Source organism: Phodopus roborovskii, unplaced genomic scaffold (genome assembly GCF_943737965.1).
Source record: "Phodopus roborovskii unplaced genomic scaffold, PHOROB, whole genome shotgun sequence".
Classification (NCBI taxonomy): Eukaryota; Metazoa; Chordata; class Mammalia; order Rodentia; family Cricetidae; genus Phodopus; species Phodopus roborovskii.
In genome coordinates, this window is record NW_026126517.1 from 5,068,986 (window position 1) to 5,092,340 (window position 23,355).

The 23,355-nt window shown below is 43.7% G+C and overlaps 1 protein-coding gene across 1 annotated transcript in view; it reads left to right on the top strand.

The window, feature by feature from the left end:
* Nucleotides 1–23,355, top strand: part of Eepd1 (endonuclease/exonuclease/phosphatase family domain containing 1) — a 101,495-nt gene that overhangs the window by 66,651 nt on the left and 11,489 nt on the right. The window contains exons 3-4 of the mRNA XM_051196914.1: nt 18,043–18,153; nt 21,660–21,794. Of these exons, the coding sequence (XP_051052871.1) occupies nt 18,043–18,153; nt 21,660–21,794 (246 nt within the window). The remainder of the gene's footprint in view (nt 1–18,042; nt 18,154–21,659; nt 21,795–23,355) is intronic.

Consider the following 23,355-nt stretch of genomic DNA (forward strand, 5'->3'; position numbering starts at 1 on the left):
CCACACATTTGTAAATTCTCTAAACTTATTTTTCTTATTAATTTCTCACTCTATTTCATCTTGTTGTGATCAGGGAATATATCTTCTTTGATGTCTATCTATGTAAATGTGTGATGCATGTTTCTTGGCCCAGTGTGTGATTTGTCTGGAGAGCTCCTAGTACACACCAGGAGGAATGTATTACTAGATGTTTGCAGTGACTGTAGGCCTTGTTGGTTCATGTTTTTTAATTATGTTATGTCCTAGTCAATCACCAGTCTAGTCAAACCATCAATGTAACTGCTGTTGGTGATTTACCTGTTCCTTTAATTCTGTCAGGACTTGGTGCAAGTATTTGGGGCTCTGTTATTAGACTTATAATGATTTTATCATTCTAATCACTTGGCCTTTTTTCTACTCTTTAGTAATGATTTTTTTTGTTTGTTTGTTTTAAAGACAATATTTCTTTTCTTTTTTCTTTTTTCTTTTTTTTTGGTTTTTCAAGACAGGGTTTCTTTGTATAGCCCCTGCTGTTCAGGAACTCTCTCTGTAGACCACAGTGACCTCTTACTCAGAGATCTGCCTGCCTCTGTCTCTTGAGTGCTAGGGGACTAAAGGTGTGCACGACCACACTTGGCTGCAGTCCATTTCTCTGACTTTAATATAGTTCCTCTTTGTAGACACTTCATATACTTTTTAAAATACACTTTTCTGGTTATCACTTTCAACTTGTGTCTTTGAGTAACTCTTATATGCTGTATGTAGTTGAGTCTTGATTTTTGTATAGCTCCATTGTGTCCACATTTAATCCATTTACATTTAATATTATGAATGCCATGGTTGAATGTGTGGACACCATTTCATCCTTGGTTTTCTTGTACTTACTCTTTTTGTTTTGTTTCTCACTACTTTACTCTTAAATGTTAAGCAAATATTTTATCTCTATTTCTTACTGATGTTTTGAGACAGGGTCTCATTGTGTAGCCCAGACTAGCCTTGAACTTGTGGCAATCCTCCTGCTCCAGCCTCCTGAATGAAAGGATTATAGGCATAAGCCACTACACCTGGTTTCAGTAAATACTTATAGTGCAGTTTAACTTATTTATCTCCTTTTCACATGCATTCTGGTGTTCTTTTCTTAGTGGTTGTTTCAGGATTTATCATAAAACCTTAATTTGCAAGGTTATAATAACTGCATTCACATGTCTGCTGTCTCAGATTTATGCTGCCAATTTCAGTAAGCTGTGGGAACATTTGCGTTCTAGAAATCCACCCTTTCCTCCTCCTTTTATGCTAGTGTTACACATATTAATATTTATTTTACATACTGACTCTACATTGACATTGTTATAATTCTTTTTTATGTGTCTTTTAAGGAAGGCAAGAGGTAGCTCTGAGAACCCTCACTTATAACCACACCTGATTTTTTTTTTTTTTTTTATGCCTGTGGATTTGAGTTACCACTTGGTGTGGTTTCCTTACTCCAAAACATCATTATTTCTCCCTAGCTCCTTTCTACTTGATAGAAATGTATTGCATTTTTAAATAGTCTAGGCCTAACAATTTAGTTTGTATATGCTGTTTTATATAGTCCCCACCCCTGTGACTCTGGAATTGAAATTTTGACCCTGTACATGCTGAGTGTCCTGTACAGCTGAGCCACAACCCTGATCCCTACAATTGCTTACTAAATGAGCTAATGAAAGAGAGAAAATAGGCGCCCATAACAGCAATACACTTGCTTTTAATAGTGTTGCTCTTTTTTCTTAAGGTTTCCAATTAGTGTGATGACACTTGCTTTAAACCGAAATAATTTATTTTTAAATTATTAAAATATAATTATATCATTACCACCTTTCTCTTCCCTTCCTCTAATTCTGCCCATCCCCTGTTTCTTAAATTCATGGCTTCTTTTTCTTTGGTTATTATTGATATATATATATATATATATATATATATATATATATAAATATATATATGTAAATATATATATATATACATATATTATAGTTTCTTATATATGTGTATTTTCTATAATTGCATAAATAAATACAACATGGTCATTTAGTTCAGTGTTGCTTGTATGTTTATGATTTTAGGGCTGATCACTTGTTATTGGATGACCAATTAGAGGGCTCATCCTTGGAAAAGACTAATTCTCCTTCTCTCAGTGGTCATTAGTTTTCAGTAGTTCTTTGTCTGGGGCTGGGGTTCCATGAGATTTACATCTTATATGATAGCACATTTATTGGTCTTGTCATTGTTCAGGGTTGTTTAAGTAGCCATACTGTGAGATCATGACTCATGGAAACCATCTTTATGTTTTAACCAATTGTGGTTTTCTATAATGGTATCCATCTGTTGCAAAGAGAAGCTTCTTTGGTAAGGGCTAATAGCTACACTTATATGTAGATAGAAGGATACATTTTAGAATGGAGTTAGGAATTATGATGGTCGAATAATGTGGCCAGAGTAGGTTATCCTCTAAGATCCATGACTTCACTAACTGAAAGTAATTGGCTAGGTTTCCAGTACCAGTCCTGCTTTTCCTTCTGTTGAGCCTTTGATACAATTAGAGAGCAGTTGTTACTACCAACACATGAGTGCCTTTAAGGAGTAATACATTGCTATACTGGTTATAGCTTTAAAGTATTTCTCATCAGATAAGTCTCTTATCAAAAATTGACTTGGCTTTTGTTTGTCTACCATTTTATACTATCCTAGCTTTTGAAAAGCAGTTTTCCTGTTTGTAAAACTGGTTGGCATTCATTTGCTTTCAGCACTTTGAACACACTGTTTCTTCCCTCCCCTCCATCCCTTCCTTCCTTCCTTTCTCATTTTCTTTTAGGTCAGGATCTCATGTAGCCCAGGCTAGCCTTGAACTGAATGTATAGCCAAGGATGATCTTTACAGTCTCACCTGCCTGCCTTCATCTTTCAATACTGGAATTATAGATGTTTATCATATGTTGTTTTACTGCCTTTGGCCTCCATTGTTTTTGTGTAAGTTTAGTATTCACTGTCACTGGGAACTTTTGACAGCTGGATATATTTCTGGGGTGCCCATTGCCATGCTAACCAAGTGAAGTATTATTTGATCTATTAGCTTACTTAAGAGTGGCTCATGCATATTTCCTTAGTGCTCTAAAGCTGGTTCTGCCTGTAACACACTTTGTTTTGTTTGAGATGAGCTTTAAGGCATTGTCTGCAAAAACTACAAAAAAAGTTTCACCTGGTTTGGACAAAGGGAAAACAAAAATGACAAAGTATCAAGATATTCTAGGAACATCAAGGACTTCATAGTGAGCAGACATCAAGTTTGACTCAAATCAGTTTAGTTTTCTGTCCTAGCATTTGTTTCAGTATATGTGTACATGGGTGCATGAATGTATACATGGGTAGGTGGGTGAGGAGGTAGAGGGATGAATAGCTAAATGACAGGAAGACAGGAGAAATAAAATATATCAGACTGCTACATAAAATTGTCTCTGTTGGTCGAAGCTGTGGTGAAAAATGTTTCTGCTGTGTTGGCTTGGAAGATGGTTGCTATGGGATTTTTCAGTATTGTGAGGCTTCTGTTTGTCTTTACTTAACTTTTTAACAAAAAGAAAATCATACTCAGGTAAGCGCTGACTCTCACAATGGCTGCACATAGCCAACAGCACCTGTAAATGCTGAGACAGCCATGTGGCAGGTATTCTACAGTTTCCTGACTTCTTTAGTGCTTATCAGGGAATTCAAACATTGGGTTAATCCTGGAAAGGACTTTCAATTCGTCTTTTTAGAAAATTCTTAGGCTTTTCCTATATCATTCATTCATTGGTTTCTGGAGTGACTTTGTATTCAGCAAAGCTTGGGGTAGTCGGTCATTGAAAAGAAACAGGGCACACAGGTGAAATGGGTTTTGCTGAGTTGTTAGACATGCCACTGCGGATGTTCTCAGCAGTGAAATATCCTGATGGAGCTGGTCCTTGAAGTTTGCTTTGACAGAAATAGTTCACAGGAGCATCCTAACAACAAATTGTCAATTCTGCATTTAGGATGAGTAACTCCTATAGCTGATAAAATGTTTTTGTTGACCTCCAAAGACATTGAAATGGTGAGTTTGGGCCCTAAGACTCTACACAACCTGGGTAGTGATTCAGAAGTGTGCACTGATACCAGGATGGAAGACTTGAGTCTGGGTCCTAGATTTGGCTTTTCCACTCACTCCTGCCCATCTCTAAGCCTCCTCCACCTAAACTTTGCCCATGAAATACAGACACATTTATCATACAGAATTAACAAGGGTGGCGGCAGAGAGCCAAAGCAAGCCAAACAGCTCTTTGACTATGAGCCGTTCTGAAGTCCTCTACCCTCCTGGTTTTATTTGCCAGTGGCTCTCCATATAGAGGACAGTCAGTGGATCTTAAGTGGCTCTGCAGTAGCACAGATGATTCCCCATGCCACTTTCCAGTGTGACTCTTCTAGAGCTGCAGAACTCGAGGGACCAGAAGTCCTCAGGACTAACGCAGATCCCAGCATGTATGATACAAAGCACCAAAACTGAGGAAGTTCCAGGGCTTTGCCTAAATGCTGATATTTGCACCAGCTGCTGGGGAGAGGTAGTCAAACTCCCAAGGCTTCTGACGGGTAGGACTGTAGTTCCCCGCCCCCCTCTCTTCCCCAGGTGGGGAAGTAGCTCTCACTAGAGTGTTAGTTTGCTTTCTTTCTCCTTTTATCCCTTAGTTTGTATAAATATCTTTGTGAATCAAAGATGCAACATGTTTATGCTTCATTTCAGGGTGAGGCAGGGGTATTTTTGAGGTTTTGGTATGTGGAAAAGAAGGGGCTGAGAGTGGAAAAGACACCCATGTATCTTCTACATGGGTGTCATTAAAGGCAATTCAGTGATTTTTTTTTTAATCATGGGTAGATGAAATTTCTAGAAATTGGAAAGCTGTTATATTATTATCAGAGTAACCCTTCCATCCTAGTAATTGTACACAAGTCCTTTGGTAACTGCAGGGCATTCTTCCAGCACCCCTCTACACCAGTTCCCCAAATAACAAACTATGTGCATGTATCTTATATGCATCCTCTCTTCCTATTTAATTATATTTACTTTATAGTACTCAGTACAATGCAAACATAGTGCAAATAGTTGTTGTCTGTGTTGCTTAGGGAATGATGCTAGAGAATGTCTGCAAATGCTCAGTATGCACAAAGGTACTTCTTTGTGAGTAATTTTAATCTGCAGGGACTCATGGGTATTGAAGACTAACTGTGTTTGCTTCAGAAGGGAGCTGAGAGGCATGTGGACTTGGACAGACATGCTGGTGTCTGTGTCTGACACATTAGTGTGATGTGGCTTCCCTGTCCCATGGCACTGCCACGGTGGCCACAACACAAACCTTGTCCATTGTTTGGCTTGGTCCCAGCACCCTTTTTTTTTTTTTGACCCTCTCTGTCCAGTTTGCACTTAGCCCACCTTCTGCTTATATCCTGGAAGGATCTAGAAAAGCCTGTGAAACTAATATCACACAGTTTGGTGTTGCATCTGGCCAGAAATTTAGTGAGAAAACAACTTGACTGAAAGATACTATGGGGATTTGGCTCTCTGTTTCCCCATTAGCCTAGAAAAATTAAGAATTAATGGATCTCAGACATTTTCCACTTCTTGCTGCCACCAAGCCCCTGGGAAGTAAAAAATTGTAGGTCTCTCTACACACAGGAAAGAACCTAAAGCTGTGGCGTCTACTGGGAAGAAAATAGGAAAGGTAAAGGCATTAGAGAGTAGGATTTGGTATAATGCAAATCTAAGTAGAAAATGTTGTGAACTGGGAGTGTGCTCACCCACAGTGCTGAAGTCTTTGTGTTATGATTATTGCTGAGGAAAGCAAGTCGTATAAATACAGTTTAGAAAAGTTGGAAGCCAGCATTTCATAAGGAAAATGGCAGCTGGAGCCTTTCCCTGAGGCCTCGTAAGTGCTAATTCTGTTTAATGTGACAGTTCCTAAACAACTCTGGGTCCCTCACAGAAGCATGTGTAGTTGGTGTTGGGGCTCGGCAGGCTAGAGAGAGTCACAAAGGAAGCTAGACATCAGCATGTGCAAACCAAGAAAGTACCACCAGGGGACTTAAAAAATGTTTGGTTGTTCACATACGCGGCCTGGGAGCTAGTGTGAATAGCAGCTCTGCTCTGCTCCAAAGGGGTTGTCCTTGTACTGAAGCACCTGAGCATTGGTCCTCCCTCGTGACTGCTGCATTCTTGCGTTTCTTCTTCTCCTTCTCCATCCTTACCCTTTCTCTCGCCATCTCTGACCCTTGAATCCTCTGGAGTGAAAATGCCCCAGTAGTTATTTTTATATTTCTCTGACAAATTCCAGACTTACAGCTTTTAAGGCAGGACTTACCCTCATGGGTCCTGAGGTTTCAACCCACAGTCCTTGGCTCCATTCATTATGGTGACAAGAGGCTCTCACCTTGTGGCAGCCAGGAAGTGGATGCAGAAGATGCTGGTATGCCTGGATCTCGTTTTCCCATTCTACTCCAGCAGCTCTCTTAGTTAATGCACTTTTAGAAATGTGTTCAGATACACCCTGAGGCCCACTTTGCTAATTTCCCAGGCATTTCTCAGTCCAAGTGGATGATCAAGATTAGCCACACAGGTTAAGAGCACTTTCTACTCTCCTAGAGGATCTGAGTTTGGATCCCAGTCCCCACATCAGGTGGCTCACAACTACCCATAACTGCAGCTCTAGGGGAGCTGATCTCTTTCAGGCCTCCATGATACCCATATCCACACACATGGCAGATGTTCACAAGGACACACATGCATTCATTCACATAAGTAAAACAAGAAAACCTTAGAAATGATTTTCATCACGGTCTTGTTGGTCACTTGGGTGCAGGGTGGTTTTGGGGAAAGTTGGGGACAGCCTCCCCCTTCCATCCATTACCCATTCTTTCAGTCTGTCCATCTGACAGGAAAGAAGACTCTGGAAAGGGAAGGGGTGTGCTTGGTTAGGTTAACAAGGCCTATCTTAGGAAATGCATCGCCATGTGATGCAAGGTCAGGGCAAGTGCATTTGATCACAGTTCCATGCTGGAACACACAGCCTGGCAGCTCTTGCTGAATTGGGGCTCAGCATTAGAGTAGGAACTATCAGGACAGCTCTGCTCCCTCAGCCTTCACTACCAGTGTGTTTCTCGGGCTATTTAAACTTTGGATTCTGTGGGCGAGCATGTACGGTGTATACCATGACCATCCCAGTATTTTTTGCTGTGATGTGGGATGGGCTTCAGTCAGCCTGCAACTTCCCCCACGCTCTCCCAAAATAGCTGCAAAACCCTTCAAAACGCATTGCTATTTTTAGACTTGCTTCCACTTAGAATAATTAGTTTCAATCATTACTCACAAGTTTAGTGCCTAATTGGGAAGGAAGAGCTTATTTTATTTGCCCTAAAACTGATCTGTCCCCACTCCCACTCACTTCAAAGAGCCAGTTTTCGAAGAATTACTGGGCCATGCAGTCGTCTGCTAAGTGCATGAGAGAAGTCTGGAGTTACTTCCCCACTGTGGGCTCTGACCTCTCTGTTCCCATTAGATTAGCCTGCATTTTGCACTGCAGCTGAGTGGCCCTTGAGACTGCAGGGCCCTTCTTCACAGTCTTTGGTGATGGGGTGCTCTGGGCAAGGGACTGATTCCTTCCTCCCCAGGCTAGGACTCTGCAAGCCCTTACTGCCTGTGCTGTCTTGGCTGCAGTTAAATAGCTGTCCATGCTTTCCCTACTGTAGTTTTCTACATGCTTTCTTTGCTTCTGAAGTGCTCCCCTCTCTTTTTCCTGTAGTCAACTCCCCTTGATTAGGAGTTCAGACATTACCTCTATAGAACCCTCCTCTGACCAAGGCAGATAACCCACCAGCAGCATAATGCACACAGGTTTCCCAGTCATGTCTTCATAGCATGAGTCACAGGTCCAGTTTCACTTTAGGCTTATTTGATTGATTGTGCATCACTACCTCCATTCTCTAGCCTTTGTTGCTAGCCACCTTAGGCTGGGCAGGCAGCATGCTCTTTCCCAACAGCTGGAGGTTCAGAACTGCTCTGGACCAAATGTTTGTATCCTCCAGCCTTTGTTCACTGCAGCTTTAATCCCTGCAGGGAGGTGGGGCTCTGAGATAGAATGAAGGGGACCAGAGTGCAGACCTTGGAGCTAAATAATGAACTCGACTCTGCAGAAGGACACATCCAGGAAGAGAATGCTAGTGGTGGCAGTGGTGTGATCTGGTGGATTTGTGGAAGGCACCTGAGTTGACAACAGGCATTTCCACAAAGTTCTAGTCAGGTGATCAGATGACACTTTCAAACTCAAAAACCCCTGAACTACTTAGCTGCTTTAGGGCCTTAGTCTAACCTGAGGGCCCTAGCAAATACAGAAATAGATTGGCATCAGGAGAAATTCACCACAGAGGTGTTTTATTATAAGTAAAAGTGCAGGGAGCAGAGGAGGGGTTGAGTATTGTCTGTCTCCAGGTGAAAGAAAGGTTTGTTTGTGAATAGTCTCTATTTTATGCCCATCGGACATTTAAAAAAGAGCAAGTGTCACATTTTTTATGGTCACAGATTCTGGGAGATGGAGTATGTCTCTGGCCGTGTACTCTCCAGGTCTCTGTGTTGTCATCTGCCACAGGTGCATGTTCAAACAAAATGAAACCACTTGATTTACTCTCAGAAACAGAGACAGTATACTTTTAAATTCTTATTTTAAACATGTGGATAAAAAAGCACTGTGAGTGTGTTAGGGTCAAGTGGTTGAGGGTCTCTTGCCAGCCTGTGAGGTGACTTTAGTTATGACTATAGTGAAATAAGCCTCCAAAAGTCAGACATGTCCTCCAGGCAATAAAACTTTCACTATTGGGGGATGCAGTGTAGATGACCGAGTTTTGCAGAGCCCATTAAGTGGTTTCTGGGTAGTTTCTACAAGTGTAGCACATAAAATCTAGGCAGGTGGGTGGTTACCCATAACCCCTCTGGGGAGGTAAGACAGGAAGTTCATATGTTTGAGGCTAGCCTGCTGAGCTACATGATGAATTGTCTCAGAAAAGGGATGAGAGGACCATAGATACTGAAAAGTAGATTGTATGTGTGTGTGAGATAGATAGATAGATAGATAAGAGAGATAGATAGATAGATAGATAGATAGATAGATAGATAGATAGATAGATAGATAGATAGATATGAAGTCTATTGATGAAATTCACAGGAAAGAGCCTAGAAAGAATTTACTAGAAATGGTTTCATTGGTGGGCTTTGTATGGTAGTGTTGCACTTATTTTTTTCTGTCTTTGCTTTATAACTACCGGAACGTATATTATTTAACCTCAATTTAATAAAAACAAAACAAAGCAAATGAGCACAAGATCTTAGCTACCATATAAGATGGAGTCATAGCTCCCAAGAACCTTGGGAGAAGAAAGGAAGTTTTAAAACTTGTTTCTGAAAGGTAGAAATAAATGATGACAGTGACATCATGCTAAGCTAGCAGTTTGAAATGTAACATCCATAAGGAGTGTTCTTATTACATCCCTAACTTTACTTCAATCTCTATGAAATCTCTTACTTTAGAAAAATTGCCCTTAGAAGGCTTATGTAGTGTGTGTGTGTGTGTGTGTGTGTGTGTGTGTGTGTGTGTGTGTGTGTGTGTAGTCCTTCCTCAGTCACTGTTACTGTCTCATGTCTGGTGTCTCTTGGGAGCACAGATTTCCAGCCAACAGCCACTGGAGACAGGTTGTGTGCAAGCAGATAATAATTAAATGGTTGTAGGGCTGCTTGTTCCTTATCTTCCTCTGTGGAGTAAGGATGTGTACACAAGGATGGACATCCATCGAGAACTTCCTTTTGTCCCTGTGGAAAGGAGGTTGAGGAGTTGCCCTCGTAGTGGCATGTGATAATGAAGGATCTGACAGCCAAGGTTTCTCTGGACAAAGGAGGGCAGGCCAAAACCTTTAGAGAAGGGTCCCTTACTATGCCGTGAACCCTTGGCCAGGTAACACAGGATGGTTATAGTTCCCACCATAGGGAAGGGTGACCTGTGGCATGGCATTCATGTGAGCTGGCTATCACTGGAAAGCTGACTTCAGCAGGGTGGTTTCTTTTCAGGCTACAGTGTCAGAGAACTAACAATTGGCAGTCTGAATGGACATTGCAGGAAGGCGGGCATACACTGTCACCTGGGCTAATGTTTTCTGAGTACTTTAGAGCAGCAGAGTTGGCCAATCATGGTTTTTCATCTTGACCCTCTCACTGGAAGTGATTGACCCAGTCATGTCATCCCTCTGAGCCAAATGGGAACATCATTGTCCACCTAGAGGGACTGTTGCTGTGACATGTTCTGTGAATGTTCGGCTGTGTGTCAAGTGCCTGCCCTGTGTGAGCCTCTTAGGAAATCCCCCTTCCCTTCCTGTGCCTCTTCCTTCTGGCTCTCTCTATTTAAAAAAAAAAAAAAAAAAACAGGAGCATACCTGGTTGTAGATAATTAGGTATTTGAGTGTTCTTATTATTAGATTTACTTAGATTTAGTAAGTTTTTATTTTAAGCACTTTAGTAAGGGGACTTGATGGGGTTTAGGGGGCATTGAGGAAAGCTGGTGTTGACCCTTTTTTTGGGGGGGGAACCAAGCCACTGGAAAATTGAGTCCAGTGTTCTGACTGTGCCATTAACTTCTTCCTAGGGTCTTTCTTTGCTATTGGAAAAAGCTAGTTGCATACTGGGCCTCTGACTAGTAAGGACTGAAATGGACCCCCCTGCCCTCTCCACAGGCCCCAAGGTCTCTGGGCACAGGTCCTAGAGGCAGTGCTTCGGGAGTACCGTGTGAGGGTTTCAGAGAGGCTTTGGAGCCCAGCACCCCTGTCTGCATTTGAGCTGTGGAGTTTGGCTGTGTAGGAGCACACAGTGCGCATTCTTAAACAGCATAGGCCAAGGACTCTTTCCTTTTGTAAAGGTTTTGGGAAAAGGGGTGTGGGGGGGGGGTTGGAGCTGTTCGTTGCTTTGCTGACAGTGTTGCTTGCATTCTGTCTGAGCTGTCAAGGCTGCAAATCACCACCTAAGATGTAGCTCCAGTAGAACTGAGCAAAGGAAGAGTATTTCTGTCTCCCAGGAAATATGGTCTTTCAAAGTCTTGATAATTGAGAGAAAGTTTATGATAGGCTTGTTGTATTTAGAGAGTCAAACATGGCTACTATTTAGTTTTTACATAATGCAGTTTGCTTAGTTTTCTTCTGCAAGAGGCTGATTGATGCTTTTTATGCAGCTAGGCCATATATTCCTTTTGCCCACAGTTGAGGGCTACTGGTTTCTAATATCATCTATCATGTCCATCACTCAAAACATGTTGATAAGGATAAACCCTTACTACCCACTGATATTTCTACAAGCCTTGTCTCTATTTTTTGCCATATTGTATCATGTTCAGATGACAGCTGAGTCCCTTGCCCTTGTGTGACCTGAGATTGGGCTTCTTCCCTTTGTGGTGGGAATACATCTTTATAAGGAGAAAACACCCCACCTACTGCACCCACTGAAGTAGACTGGATTTTCAGTGGCCACACCGAAAACACAGAGGAAATCACTCTCATCATATGGGAAACTCATTGTCAAAGGGAAGTCACGTCCAAAATGAGGAAAGCAAATGAAATACCAACCCAGCGAAGCAACCTCATCTGGAAATCTGACCCTGAGGTTTCATCCTGGAGCCGGCCCTCCCTATCCTTCCAGGAAGCAGGATGGAATGGCCATGTGGTGTTGACTTTAAAATACCTACCAATACTCTAGGTCTGCCTTTAATTAATTGTGCAGTCACCATGAGTAATACATCTTTATAAACTGATCACAGAGCCAGGCCTTTCTTCAACTTGGCTAGAAAGAGAAGCTTGAAACCTAGGAGGGTTGGAAGAGAGTTGTCATTTCTATGTCTCGGTCATGGCCAGTTGAATTAAGGAATATTCTTTTTAGAAAGGGGAAGAGGTCAAAGTAAAGAAAGCAAAAGTAGTTGTTTCAAGCTTTAGGCCCTTTGGTCACTGTGGAGATCAGCAGTCCCTGGTCCAGGGCAGACCCAGCGTGCAGCAATCACTGAGGTGGAAACCACACTTGTCTTTTATGAAGCATTTTCCAACCTCAGTGTCCTGGGCATCTTATAGATTGCCGTTAAGATGGTTTACTTGGAGAATTCCTGTTGGCAAGACCTAGGGTGGGGTGGTGATCAAGTAATTGCTATCATTTCTTCCTTATTAGTTATATTAGTCAGTTTTCTGTGACACATATTTTGACTCATGGTTTTAGACACTTCATTCTGGGGTCAGTTAGCTATGTTGCCTTTGGGCCTATACAAGGTAGAACCTGGTGGTGGAGGAAGCTACTCACCTCCTGGGAGCTAGGAAGCAACTACAGGGAGAAGGGGCCACAGTTCCAATAATCTTCAGAAACATGGCCAAGGGAACCCGCTATCCTCCTGTTAGTCCCCACAATTTGAATATCCTGCCACCTCCCCATAGTCCCCATAGAGCCACCTTAGGGGTGGGGGGTAGACTATGGCTTTGGTACACAGGTTTTGGGGGACATTTTGTATCCAGACTATAACACTGCTAGTCTTTCTGGTCATTGGCTGTGGAACAAGTGTTAAAAATGATTTGCCCCTTTTGGGCTGGTGCTAGAGAAACAAGTTCTGTCCCTAGTCATCTTTGTAACTCATGCTGGGAGAGTAGAGGGGCAGAGCCCCACTGACTTACTCCTCACCAGCAGCGCTGCTGCTGCTGCTGCTGGCGGCTGCTGCGTGCTGTGTGCCTTGCTGACTCCCATGTTGTTATCCCATGGATCAGCTGCAGAGAGAACCACACATCAGCTGCCTTCAAGGTGTGTGTGTGTAGGGGTGGAGGGCTGCAAAGCTGAAGTGGTTTTTGTTTTCAACAATGAAAGCCGTTTTCCCAGACAGTGAGTAATAGAAGTAGGAAGGTTGAACCCCACAGCAGCTGGCCAGCTTGTCTGACCTTCTCAAACTCAAGAATTTCACAGGGAGATTTGTCACAACTTTCAACCTCCAACTTAACCTCAGAGATTCAGTCAGTTAGGGGTAGGGTTTTTAAATTAACTATATTAAGGACAAGAGGGACAAGTGGCGGTAGAAGCTTGGAGAGACACCTGAACATGATAGGTGAACATGAAAGAGATTCAACTCTGAGAGTTGTCTTCCAGCCTCCACACGTGTGCCCTGGCATACCCCCACCCTGCCCCCATAGTAATACAAACAGCTAACAGAAGCCAGCTTAATTCTGATAAAGGTTGATAACCAGTTAGCCGTCAGAGTTTGAGAACTATGAAGGAAAGTAGTGCATTGGTATTAGTGCCGATCAAATCAGAATTACAGGGACACTTTTTTTTTCCTTTTGCTATAACACACACCTTTCTTCTGCCATCCCTGCCATTTTGTCCTTTCTGTTTTGGTGACCCGGTTGTAGCTCCTGAGGCTATTATTTCTTCTTTTTGGTTGGGTGGGTAAAACAGAATATTTAAGGATCAACTGACTTAAATAAAACAGTTTTAGGCACAGGCCAGGTTGAGAGTACTTATAAGATGTTTCTCATTCCACTGGTATATATTCATTATGCATGGCCCCGGGTTACATAAAGACATTTTCATATAAATATATAATGTGCCTTGAGCATATTCTTGTCCCATACCCATGCCTTTGCTTTCCTGTTAGGCTCCTTACTCCCCTAGATAGTTTTGATTCTACTTTAATATCCTATATACATACATGATTTTACATCTGTAAAATTTGGGAGCCACAAATGTGAAAACAAACAAACAAACATGTGATAGGTGTCTTCCCAAGACTGACTTATTTTACTTAATGTGGTTAGGTCCAGTTGTGACCATTTTCCTGAAAATTATAGAATTTTGTTCTTTATAAATGAAAAGATCTCCATCCTGCGTCTTTAGAAACTTTCTGAAGATGTTTTTACTTCCCATTGCATTGCTGGGATCCAAGGACTCTGTAGAGAGGGCCTGACCTCAGCCCCTCTGACCTTGACACACTGAGACTCCCCCCAACCCCTGCTGCCCCCATTCAGGCAAGAGATGTAGCAGAGAAGACATATTTCTAGACCCTCCTGCCAACACTTGCCAGTTGTGTCCCCTGTCTGTGGATGCTTTGCTCATGAACAACTGTGGGCTGTGTGGAGACAGCAGGGATGCTCTCTCCTGGGGCATCTGCCGGAGTGAGGCATGCTGATTTCTTACAGCTTTCCCAGCTCACAACTCATCCTGGGAACCTGTGCACAGTGTATCTCAGGAGCCTGCTAAGGATCATGCTGCTGGTCCATGGATCTCACTTTGATCAGTGAGGACCTAAGAGGAGTCCTGGTGTGTAGGTTAGCTGTGAACTCTGAGTATAGAGTCATCTGCCTTATAAACAGGTAGTTCCTTTTTCCAGTCCAAGAAACAAGAAGAGACTGCTACCTATTACTTGACGCTGGTCCTGAAAATCAGGAAGTCTCAACATATCTCCTCGATTCTTAAGTTATTATTTGTCTTCAATAGCATAAGAAATACTGAAGAGGGCAGAGCAAGGAATAGTGTGCTGCATGGGCTAAAAGAGTGACAAGTGACAGGGGCCAAGCTAGAGATGTTTTAAATGAAGTTGGCTCATAGTGACTGTGCTTCCTTTAGGGCTTCTAAGGTTTGCCAAGGAATCAGAGTTTTAAATATTAACTAACAAAAATGTAATATCTATCCACAGACCACAGCTGCATTTTTAGGAGTATGAATTAGTTACTTGTCTCTCATTCTTACGATATTACCTGACAGAAACAATTTGAAGAAGGAAGGATTACATTTGGCTCATGACTTGAGGATAAACAATTGCTCTATAGCATAGGTTGGCCTGAAAATCAGTGTCCTTCTGCCCCTGAGTGCAGGGATTACAGGTATGTGCCACCAGACCATGTCTTGCCTGAACCTTGAGTTGTATTGATGAGTCCTTCTTTAATATTGTCATGGGAGGTTAACTAGTCCACTGTGATTATTCTATTGCCCCAGGGGAGTTCCTTCCTCCCCTCCCCAGCCCATGCTTCACTGTGTTCTTTGCACACATCATGGCAGGGAAGGCATGGCAGCAGCTGGACACATTGTGTCTGGAATTGAGAGTTAGAGTGATGAATGCCCATGCTCAGCTTGTGTTCTTCTGCATTTTGCCTAGAACCCCAGCCAGGCCGGTGAATGATGCCATTTACATTTGGGGTGGGTTTTCCCACCTCAGTTAATCTGCCCTTGAAGTTCCAACAGATGTGCCCAGGAGTTTATCTCTCTGGTGATTCGAGAACCTGTCAAGTTTACAGTTATAGCACACCAACAGAGGATGGGTTTTAGCCAAGGGGATTCACACCATCTCTCCTCCCCACTAGTCAAGAATAGTACTACCCTCCACTACTGTGCAGAAGGTAGTATTGACAGTGAAACCGATGAAAGTTGCTGGCATAAAACTCCTGGATGGACATTTCCCAGACAGCCCACAATACAGAATACACCTGTGTGCTAAATACAAGGTTAAAATTGAGGCAGTTACTGAGGTAAGAACTTGCAGGAAGAATCCTGTTTGTCTGGCATGGATTTGAAGATTAGTGTCCACTTAAATTTTCCACTCACTAGCAAACTGGCTTCTGTGCCAGGGGAGGTTTATAAAGGCACAGACTTGTCGTGAAAGAGTCCACTGTTGGAGAAACACAGACATTTAAATGACTGGAAAAACACTCCTTTCTAACGTCGATTCCTGGGTTATCGCCCATCACCTGGTTCATTTTCTCTGTAAGCACGTCCTGTGAAGTGTTTGACAGAGTCCTTGCTTGTGCCTCATTGTCTCTGCTACAGTGTATGCAGCATCCAGAACTTTAAAGTTTGCCTCATGCCCATCAGTTGTGTGCTGCCCAGAGGGTGTAAAAGCTTTCCCCAGCTGAGGCATTCCGTAGGATTGTCTGTAGCACTGCAGAGTCTAGGGTCAATGTTTAGGCCAACTTAGGCAGCCATAGCTGCTCTCAAACCTAATTATCCAAAGAGCTTGTTACAAGGTGGATCACCATGCATACCTACAATGTGGTCAGAGAATTTCTAATAATTTCCAGGCCATGGCGATATTGCTGTTCCTCAGACCACTCAGGAGAACCATGGGGTGGGGCCTGGATGTGCTCTGTTGCATGCATCTGGTGGATGGATTGAGATGGTGAGGATGGTCTCAGAAGCTCCTTAGAAGCCACAGTGTCCCCATGTGGGAGAATGGAGAGGGGCCCCAACAGTGGGACTGGAAAGCAAAGGAGAATTCATACCCAGGTGACAGCAGAGTCACTGACTGGTCTTGGGGAGAGACCGGATAAGAGAGGCTAAGGAGAAATTACAAAGAACACAGTGAGACACAGGCTGGGGAGGAGAAGAAGGCAGCCCTTTGGGATAAGAAAAAGTAGATGCTTAAGCAGGACGGAGGATTCTGCATGAATGTTAAAAAGGCTAAAGTTAGCAGTATGACCCAGAGCTCAGGCAAGGCCTGGAGTGATGCCACTCACCTGTAATCCCAACACTGAGAGGCAGATGCAGAAGGGTGGTAAGTTTCAGGCCAGCCTTGGATGTATCATAAGACCATGTCTCAAAATGAAGAGCTATCAGCAATAACAGAAAACCCTAGGAGATAATTTTGAACCAGAGTTACAGATTTTGGTGCCTTCCAGACAGTGGTTTAAGCTGACACTACGGGGCTAGGCCGGCCTGATGAAGAGCAGTTCAGTAGAACAGAAGCATATGGTACTCGGAAGAAGGCAGGAACTGGGCTGGAGAGATGACTTGGTGGGTGGGAGTACTTGTTGTGTAAGCATGAAGATCTGAGTTCAGATCAGCATCCACACTAAAAGGTGGCCATGCCCATGTGTGTGCCTGTAACCCAGCACTGTGCAGGCCAGAGGCAGGAGGATCACTGAGTCTTGTTGGTTGCTAGCCTAGCTTGGGGCTCAATGAGAGACCCTGTCTCAGAGGAATATGACCAGATGCCCAGATGCTCTGCTTTGAACTCATGAATATGAATATGCATGGACGTGTGCACTCCCATACCCCCCCCCCCACAGAAAAGCCAGACAAGAACACTTTTTGCATGGGGAACAGAGAGAAGTGAGTGGTGTGCTGCATGGTGTGTCAAGGGACCAAAGGGTATCATCAGGAAGGGGCAATACCAAATGAAGGAGCATCTTGGAAACTGGCCCCAAACCTGACAAATACTGGGGATTCCTTGAAAGTACCACTCCCCCCCCCCCCAGAGGAGGGTGTTAGAGTTGCTGGTCTTTGTAGTGAAGTCAGTAACTTTCCAGCTCATCTGTGGGGTTTTGTTTTGCCTCAATGATAAGACATGCTGTTTCCCTCTGAACCAGATGCTGTGGTGGACACTTGTAATCTATAGCTCTTAGGAGGCTGTGGCAGGAATACTGTGAATTTGAAGCTGGTGTAGGCCACATGGTGAATTTTTTATCTCAAAAGAAGAGAAAAGAAATAAAAGTAGCCATGCATATCATTGTCATGTTTGCAGGCTCTGGTAGCCACCCAGGACAGAGGAGGAAAAGACGGAATAGTTTATTTGTTCAGAATTAAGCCGGGATCATTTTTGCCCCTCTAAGCTGAGCACTTGGGAGCAAAGGCACTCTTTTGGGGTTGATCTGCATGCAGGTGCTCCCGGGAACCTTGAATCCACTGGTGACACAGTGTGTAGAGAGATCTTCTGAAATCCATTTCTCCTCAGGTGATGATGACTTGCTTTCTTGTTTGTGATGTTAGTTCTTTGCAAACCTCCTTTTTCTAGTTTGTGATGTTAGTTTAGTTGTGTGGATCTTTGCAAACTCCTTTTTGCTTTGTTAAATTTTTATGTATTTATTTTACAGTAGACAGACTATGCAGTGTCATCCCTGGTCTTTGAGAACACAGTGATGAAGGTCAGGGTTCTTTAACTCTTGTGTGGTGACTCAGGATCATCCACTAACCTGTGTTCTCTCTTTTTAGTTCTGTACAGAGCTAAATCAGCCGATCCTGCCCAACATCCGAAAGTGGAAGGGGTCCCGAGGATGCTGGAGGTCCGTTGTTGCTGAGAAGCCTTCAAGTCAGCTCCAGAAGGTATGCCTGCGCAACAGCCCTGCGTGCTTTTGTATTTAAACACAGTATTTTCCCCAAATAAAGGACAATTTATATTTTACTTTTTCAATATTCTTGGTCCAATTTTGCATATCTACCCTAACTTTTAATCATTCTAATACCGTAGGCTGTACTTCATATTTTTGATCAGGGATTTATTTCTGCCCAGATAGAAGTTGGAGCTTAGCATCTTGGGAGGAAAAATCCTGTCTGGGGCCAAAGAAATCCTGTCTGGGGCCAAAGCATCTCTGCATTTGTCTACATGTCTGTCCTTTGCCCTTGTATCCCCTGGGTCACAGTTCTGTCCCCTGCTAAGTCTGAAGAAGCTCATTATTCACTGGCTGAGAATTCATGGCCACTGTAGTTCACACATGAAGCATTGCTTTCTGTGGAAGAACTTAGGCAGCAGGAAGTGCTCTGTTGAAATTTCCTTCTCTATAGTTCTTGAAAATATGGGTGAGTCTACATATGAGCATTTTCATTCCCACATATATCCACACCCAAACATACCCAATATCATCAGGCTCTTAGGTTTGAGGGTTTTTTTTTTTTTTTTTGGTTTTTTGTTTGTTTTGTTTTTTGTTTGTTTGTTTGTTTTAGGGAGTGGGAAGTTGGAGTTACCATCAAGTGTCTTCTTCCATTGCTCTCTACCTTTTATTTTCTTGAGACAAGATTTCTCAATGAACTAGAAGCTCACAGATTCAAACTGGCAGTCAGTGAGCTTCAGGGATCAACTATCTACCTTCTCCTCCAGAGCTGGGGTTACAGGCATAGGCCACTGCCTTCAGCTTTTTAGATGGACTCTGGGCTCTGAACTCAGGTCCTTATGCCTGTGTGACAGGTACTCTGACTGAGCCATCTCTGTAGCCTAGGTTCTTAGATGTTTAAGAATATTTTTTTTTTTTTTTTTTTTGGTAATCACTTGAGTTGAAAAAGCATCTTTATAATTTTTGTACAAATGCATGTTTTCAAGGTTCTACTATGCCTCCTCTGCTTACAACATTATGAATAATATAGTATATTTACATGGGTAGTTGCAATTTGGGCTCTTAAATTATCAATGTAGACTGGATTAAAGTTATCCATTTATTAGTATTGACTGTAAACCCCTCTTCTCATTGACTACTGAAAGCTGTGAATGTAACTTCTTTCTCTGTGTTTGCTGTTTGGTGTGGAAACAGCCTTGCAGTGGACACCGAATCACAGTGGGCCGAAAGGAGCTTGTGTGGGATGCATCTGCTTTTCCGAATGTAGCCCAGGGCCCTTCCTTTTACGCCACACAAAAAACAATGCCACTTTATTTTTCTTAATTTAAGCATTTTCCATGGATATCAGTGTGTGAAAATTCATGTGATTCTTAAGAGTCCATTCATCCTAATTCATTCATTCATTTATTCAGTAAATCATTTGTGAGAGGTTATTCATGTATATGTGAGAAAAACAGACCAGCAACCCAGCCCTGTCTGTGACCACTCTTTATAAGAACTACTACTGGGTATCCCAGCCCCTTCCATTAAGTTTACAGCCATTTAGGGGAACAAGTGAGCTCATGTTCCTTTAGGAAGGAGCCGAGGCTATCAGAGTATAGTCAGTGAGGGCTCTTTGCCTTAGTTATGTCATCTGTACCATGGGAGCAGTAGCCCCTTGCTCAGCTCATAGGCCATTCCTAGTAAAGGAGAAGATAGTGAGTGTTGGGGTGCATAGACCAGTCCCTCAGGTGATAGTGGCTTTGGACTAGGATCCCTGCCTGGCCACCTGCTATCATGGAATATTATGAGTTCAGTGGGTCTGAGTCACCCAGATTATGATGTGCAGTTTCTTAAATTTTAAAGATACACAGATCTCAAAATTATTTTTAAGCACAATGTAAGTTAAACATCATATACCCATAGCCATGAACCTTTCTATATGCTGAATAGCTTTTGTGTCTCTGAGCCTTGGAGTGGTATCGAGGTACCAACTGGAGGGGCAGTTTAAAATGAGAAAGCAGAGAGATGTAGGAAGAGATGATTTCCCCCGAAGCAGGGCCCTGTGATTGGAAGTGGCAATTCACCCTGAGTCCAGTGAACTATCTCTGGCATAAGTGCTTTTCAGTGTCTGTGGCTGTGCTGGCCACCTAAGTCACATGTGAGATGGGTGCCTGGGACAGGGTCAGAGCCACAGTGAGTGGGAAGAAATGTAGGGATGTGGGTTAGACAGGTCTGAGCAGCAGCACTGGAAAGCAGTCCTCCCAGAAGACCCCCACTCCCATGTCCTGGAGAATTGTGGAGCTGGGCTGATTTTCAGGCAGATGTGGTGTGTGACGCCTGAGGAAGCTTGCTCTGGAACTTCTCTCCTGGGAAGGGAACAGTAACAAAATAACAGCCTCAACTCCACAGCCCACCATACTGACTTCATTCTCTCTGTCTTTATGAGTCTTAGACACCCTGAGGGGCTTGCCTGGGTCCCACCATTCCCAGACATGGCTGGACTGAGACCCAGGTGTGATCATGCTTAAACTAGTGGTGGGCAAGGAGATGTGCACAACATAACAGGCTCACATTCTTGTTCCCACTAATGTCCTAAACAAACCTGTTCAGGGAAGTAGGTCAAATGTCCATCTGGGATGTGAGCTGACGTTGTATGTGTGACAGCAGCTGCCCAGAGGTAGCCAGAGTTACTTCAACAAAGAGGAGCAGTGGCAAGTGCTTCTGGCCTGTTGATCTGTCCTTGGTGTCAGACACTTAAGAATGGCCTGGTGGCCAGCAGTGGTTTAGCTGGAATAGGCAGACTAACATCTGTCTTGATCTGCAAGGCCCCAGAGGCAATGGCGGAAGCAGAAAGCATGGAAGCTCCTTCTCTGATTCTTAGAGTCAGAAGGGGGCCCAGAACTGTGCCCACTATATCCTGTTATGTCTGCATCCCCATCAGGGTCTCCAACCCAGGCTTCATACCTGTGTGCATCCCTGTCTGTCTGAAGAGGGCCCATGTTCAGTTTGAAGTCACTAGAACCATAAACACTGACTTCAGTTCATCGTGCAGATACTGATTGAGAAGGACTAGGGGCTACGCAGTGACTTAGCAACAAGTAGTGCCTGCCCCAGAGTCTTATCTTTGAGCCCTCATATTGTCACTTATGCTGAGGGATTTTAGGGAAGTTACTCAACCTCTCTTAGCACCAGTGGCTTCCTCTGACAAATAGAGATGTGACCTGTTGCCTCACGGCATGGGATGGTTTAATAAGTGATTCTGGGCCTGATCTGTGCTTCCCTCACCTCCTCCCATAAAGGGAAGAGCCAGGCAACCTTTGGCCATGAGTAAAACTCTGCAGTGGGCATTGGTGCTGGGTGCACTGTGACTTGGAAGTGTTTTCTTCATCACAGAAACACTCTGTGTGGGTGACCTTGAGAAGCAGAGCCTGCTGCTGTGTATCTGCCCTTCCTGTGCTGTGTGCCTCTTGGAATTAGGAACCTCATATCAAGACCCTGTTTCTTCTGTCTGTACTGCAGGGCCCCTGCTACTCTGGATTCTTGTGGGACACGGCAGCCAGTGTGGAACTGAGGGACATCCCTGGACAAGAGAGTTCACCTAGCAACGGTCATGGGAAGGCTGTGGGTCCGAGTCCGTTCCTTGCCAGGTTCAAGGTACTTGTTCTGTCATTTCCAAAGGGGAAGTCCTTATAACACTAAGACCCAGAAAAGTCACATCTTTATCAGTTGATATTTTTTTCTCTTAGAGTAGGATCAGTACCTATTCTGGAAGCTTCCCTGGTAGGTGACCTTGTGCAGGACAGGAATGAATGGAATTTTGAGGGAATCTTAGCCCTCCAAAAATCTAACCCATGGCAAAAAGGAAGACAGTAACCTGGGAGAAATGGCATACCCTTGTCTCAGCAGAAGGATAGCTTGAGTCCAGGAGTTCAAGACCATCCTAAGCAACATAGCAAAGCTCCTTCTCAAAAACAGGTAGTGGTAGATGGACAGACAGGCAGAAGAGAAAGAAGAAAAGTGGAAAACAAATTTATATGGCTATTCCCAAATGATATACAGAAGAATCACCTTTCTCTCTCTCTTCCTCCCTCCCTCCCTTCTTCCCTCCCTCCCTCCCTCCCTTCCTCCCTCCCTTCCTCCTTCTCTCCCTCCCTCTCTGTCTCCCTCTCTTCCTGCCTCCCTCCCTTCCTGCCTCCCTCCCTTCCTGCCTCCCTCTCTCCCTTTCTTCCTTCTTTTCTTTCATTTTGTTTCAAGACAGGGCTTCTCTGTGTATCTTTGGAGCTTATTCTTGAACTAGATCTGTAGACTAGTCTAGCCTCAGACTTACAGAGATCCTTTTGCCTCTGCTTACCAGGTGCTGGGATTAAAGGCATGCACCACTACCACCTGACCAAAAATCACCTTTCTTAAAATCAGGCATTCCTGAAGCCTTTCCCTTCTGGAATATGGTCCAGGCTGTTATCAAAAAGTATGTTCCATGGTCCTACCTGCCTGGTACTAGTTAGTGTGTTCTGTCATCCTACCTGCCTGGCACTAGTTAGTATGTGTGTTTGCAGTGGTCCTACCTGCCTGGCACTAGTTAGTGGGGAGTTTCAGAATGGCCACATTTGGCAGAGCTCCCCTAAGAAGCCCCTTCTTTTCAACTGCTTCTAGGGCCTCATTGTTTAGATGTCAGGAAGAAGGGGCCCGCTGAGGGCTTGTTGGATTGGAGGTGGAATCCAGAAGGAGCTCTGAGCTGAAGAGACCTCTGTCACTGGCATCTCCATATACAACCTTGCCCATGAAGAATCATGTCAGCCATGTCTGGGAGCAGATAGGCAGGTGGATCTGAGTGCCACCCTGCTGTGGTCAGCATGCCTCTGGGAGTGTTTTGAATAGCAGAATGCTTTGATGCTGGACAGGACAAGAGAAAGGAAGCCAGAAGGTCACTACAGAGACAATGAAACTCATCTCTATTAACAGTGGATTCTAGGTCTTGACCCCTTGCAAGAGCCCTGGAAGCCCATTCTCTATTGGGCATTGAGACCCTTTCTTTCTGTGTGCTCCTTATCAACTCTAGAGTTTACCAGTAAGCCCCTCATCATTTATCTCTAGATGGAGATGGGGCTTGGGGACAGCTTGTGACATGGGATGTATAAGCCTGTGCATCATTTCTTACATTTTTAGCTTTGAGGTGATGGGATTGGTGTATCCTCACACGCAGATATGCCTGTTG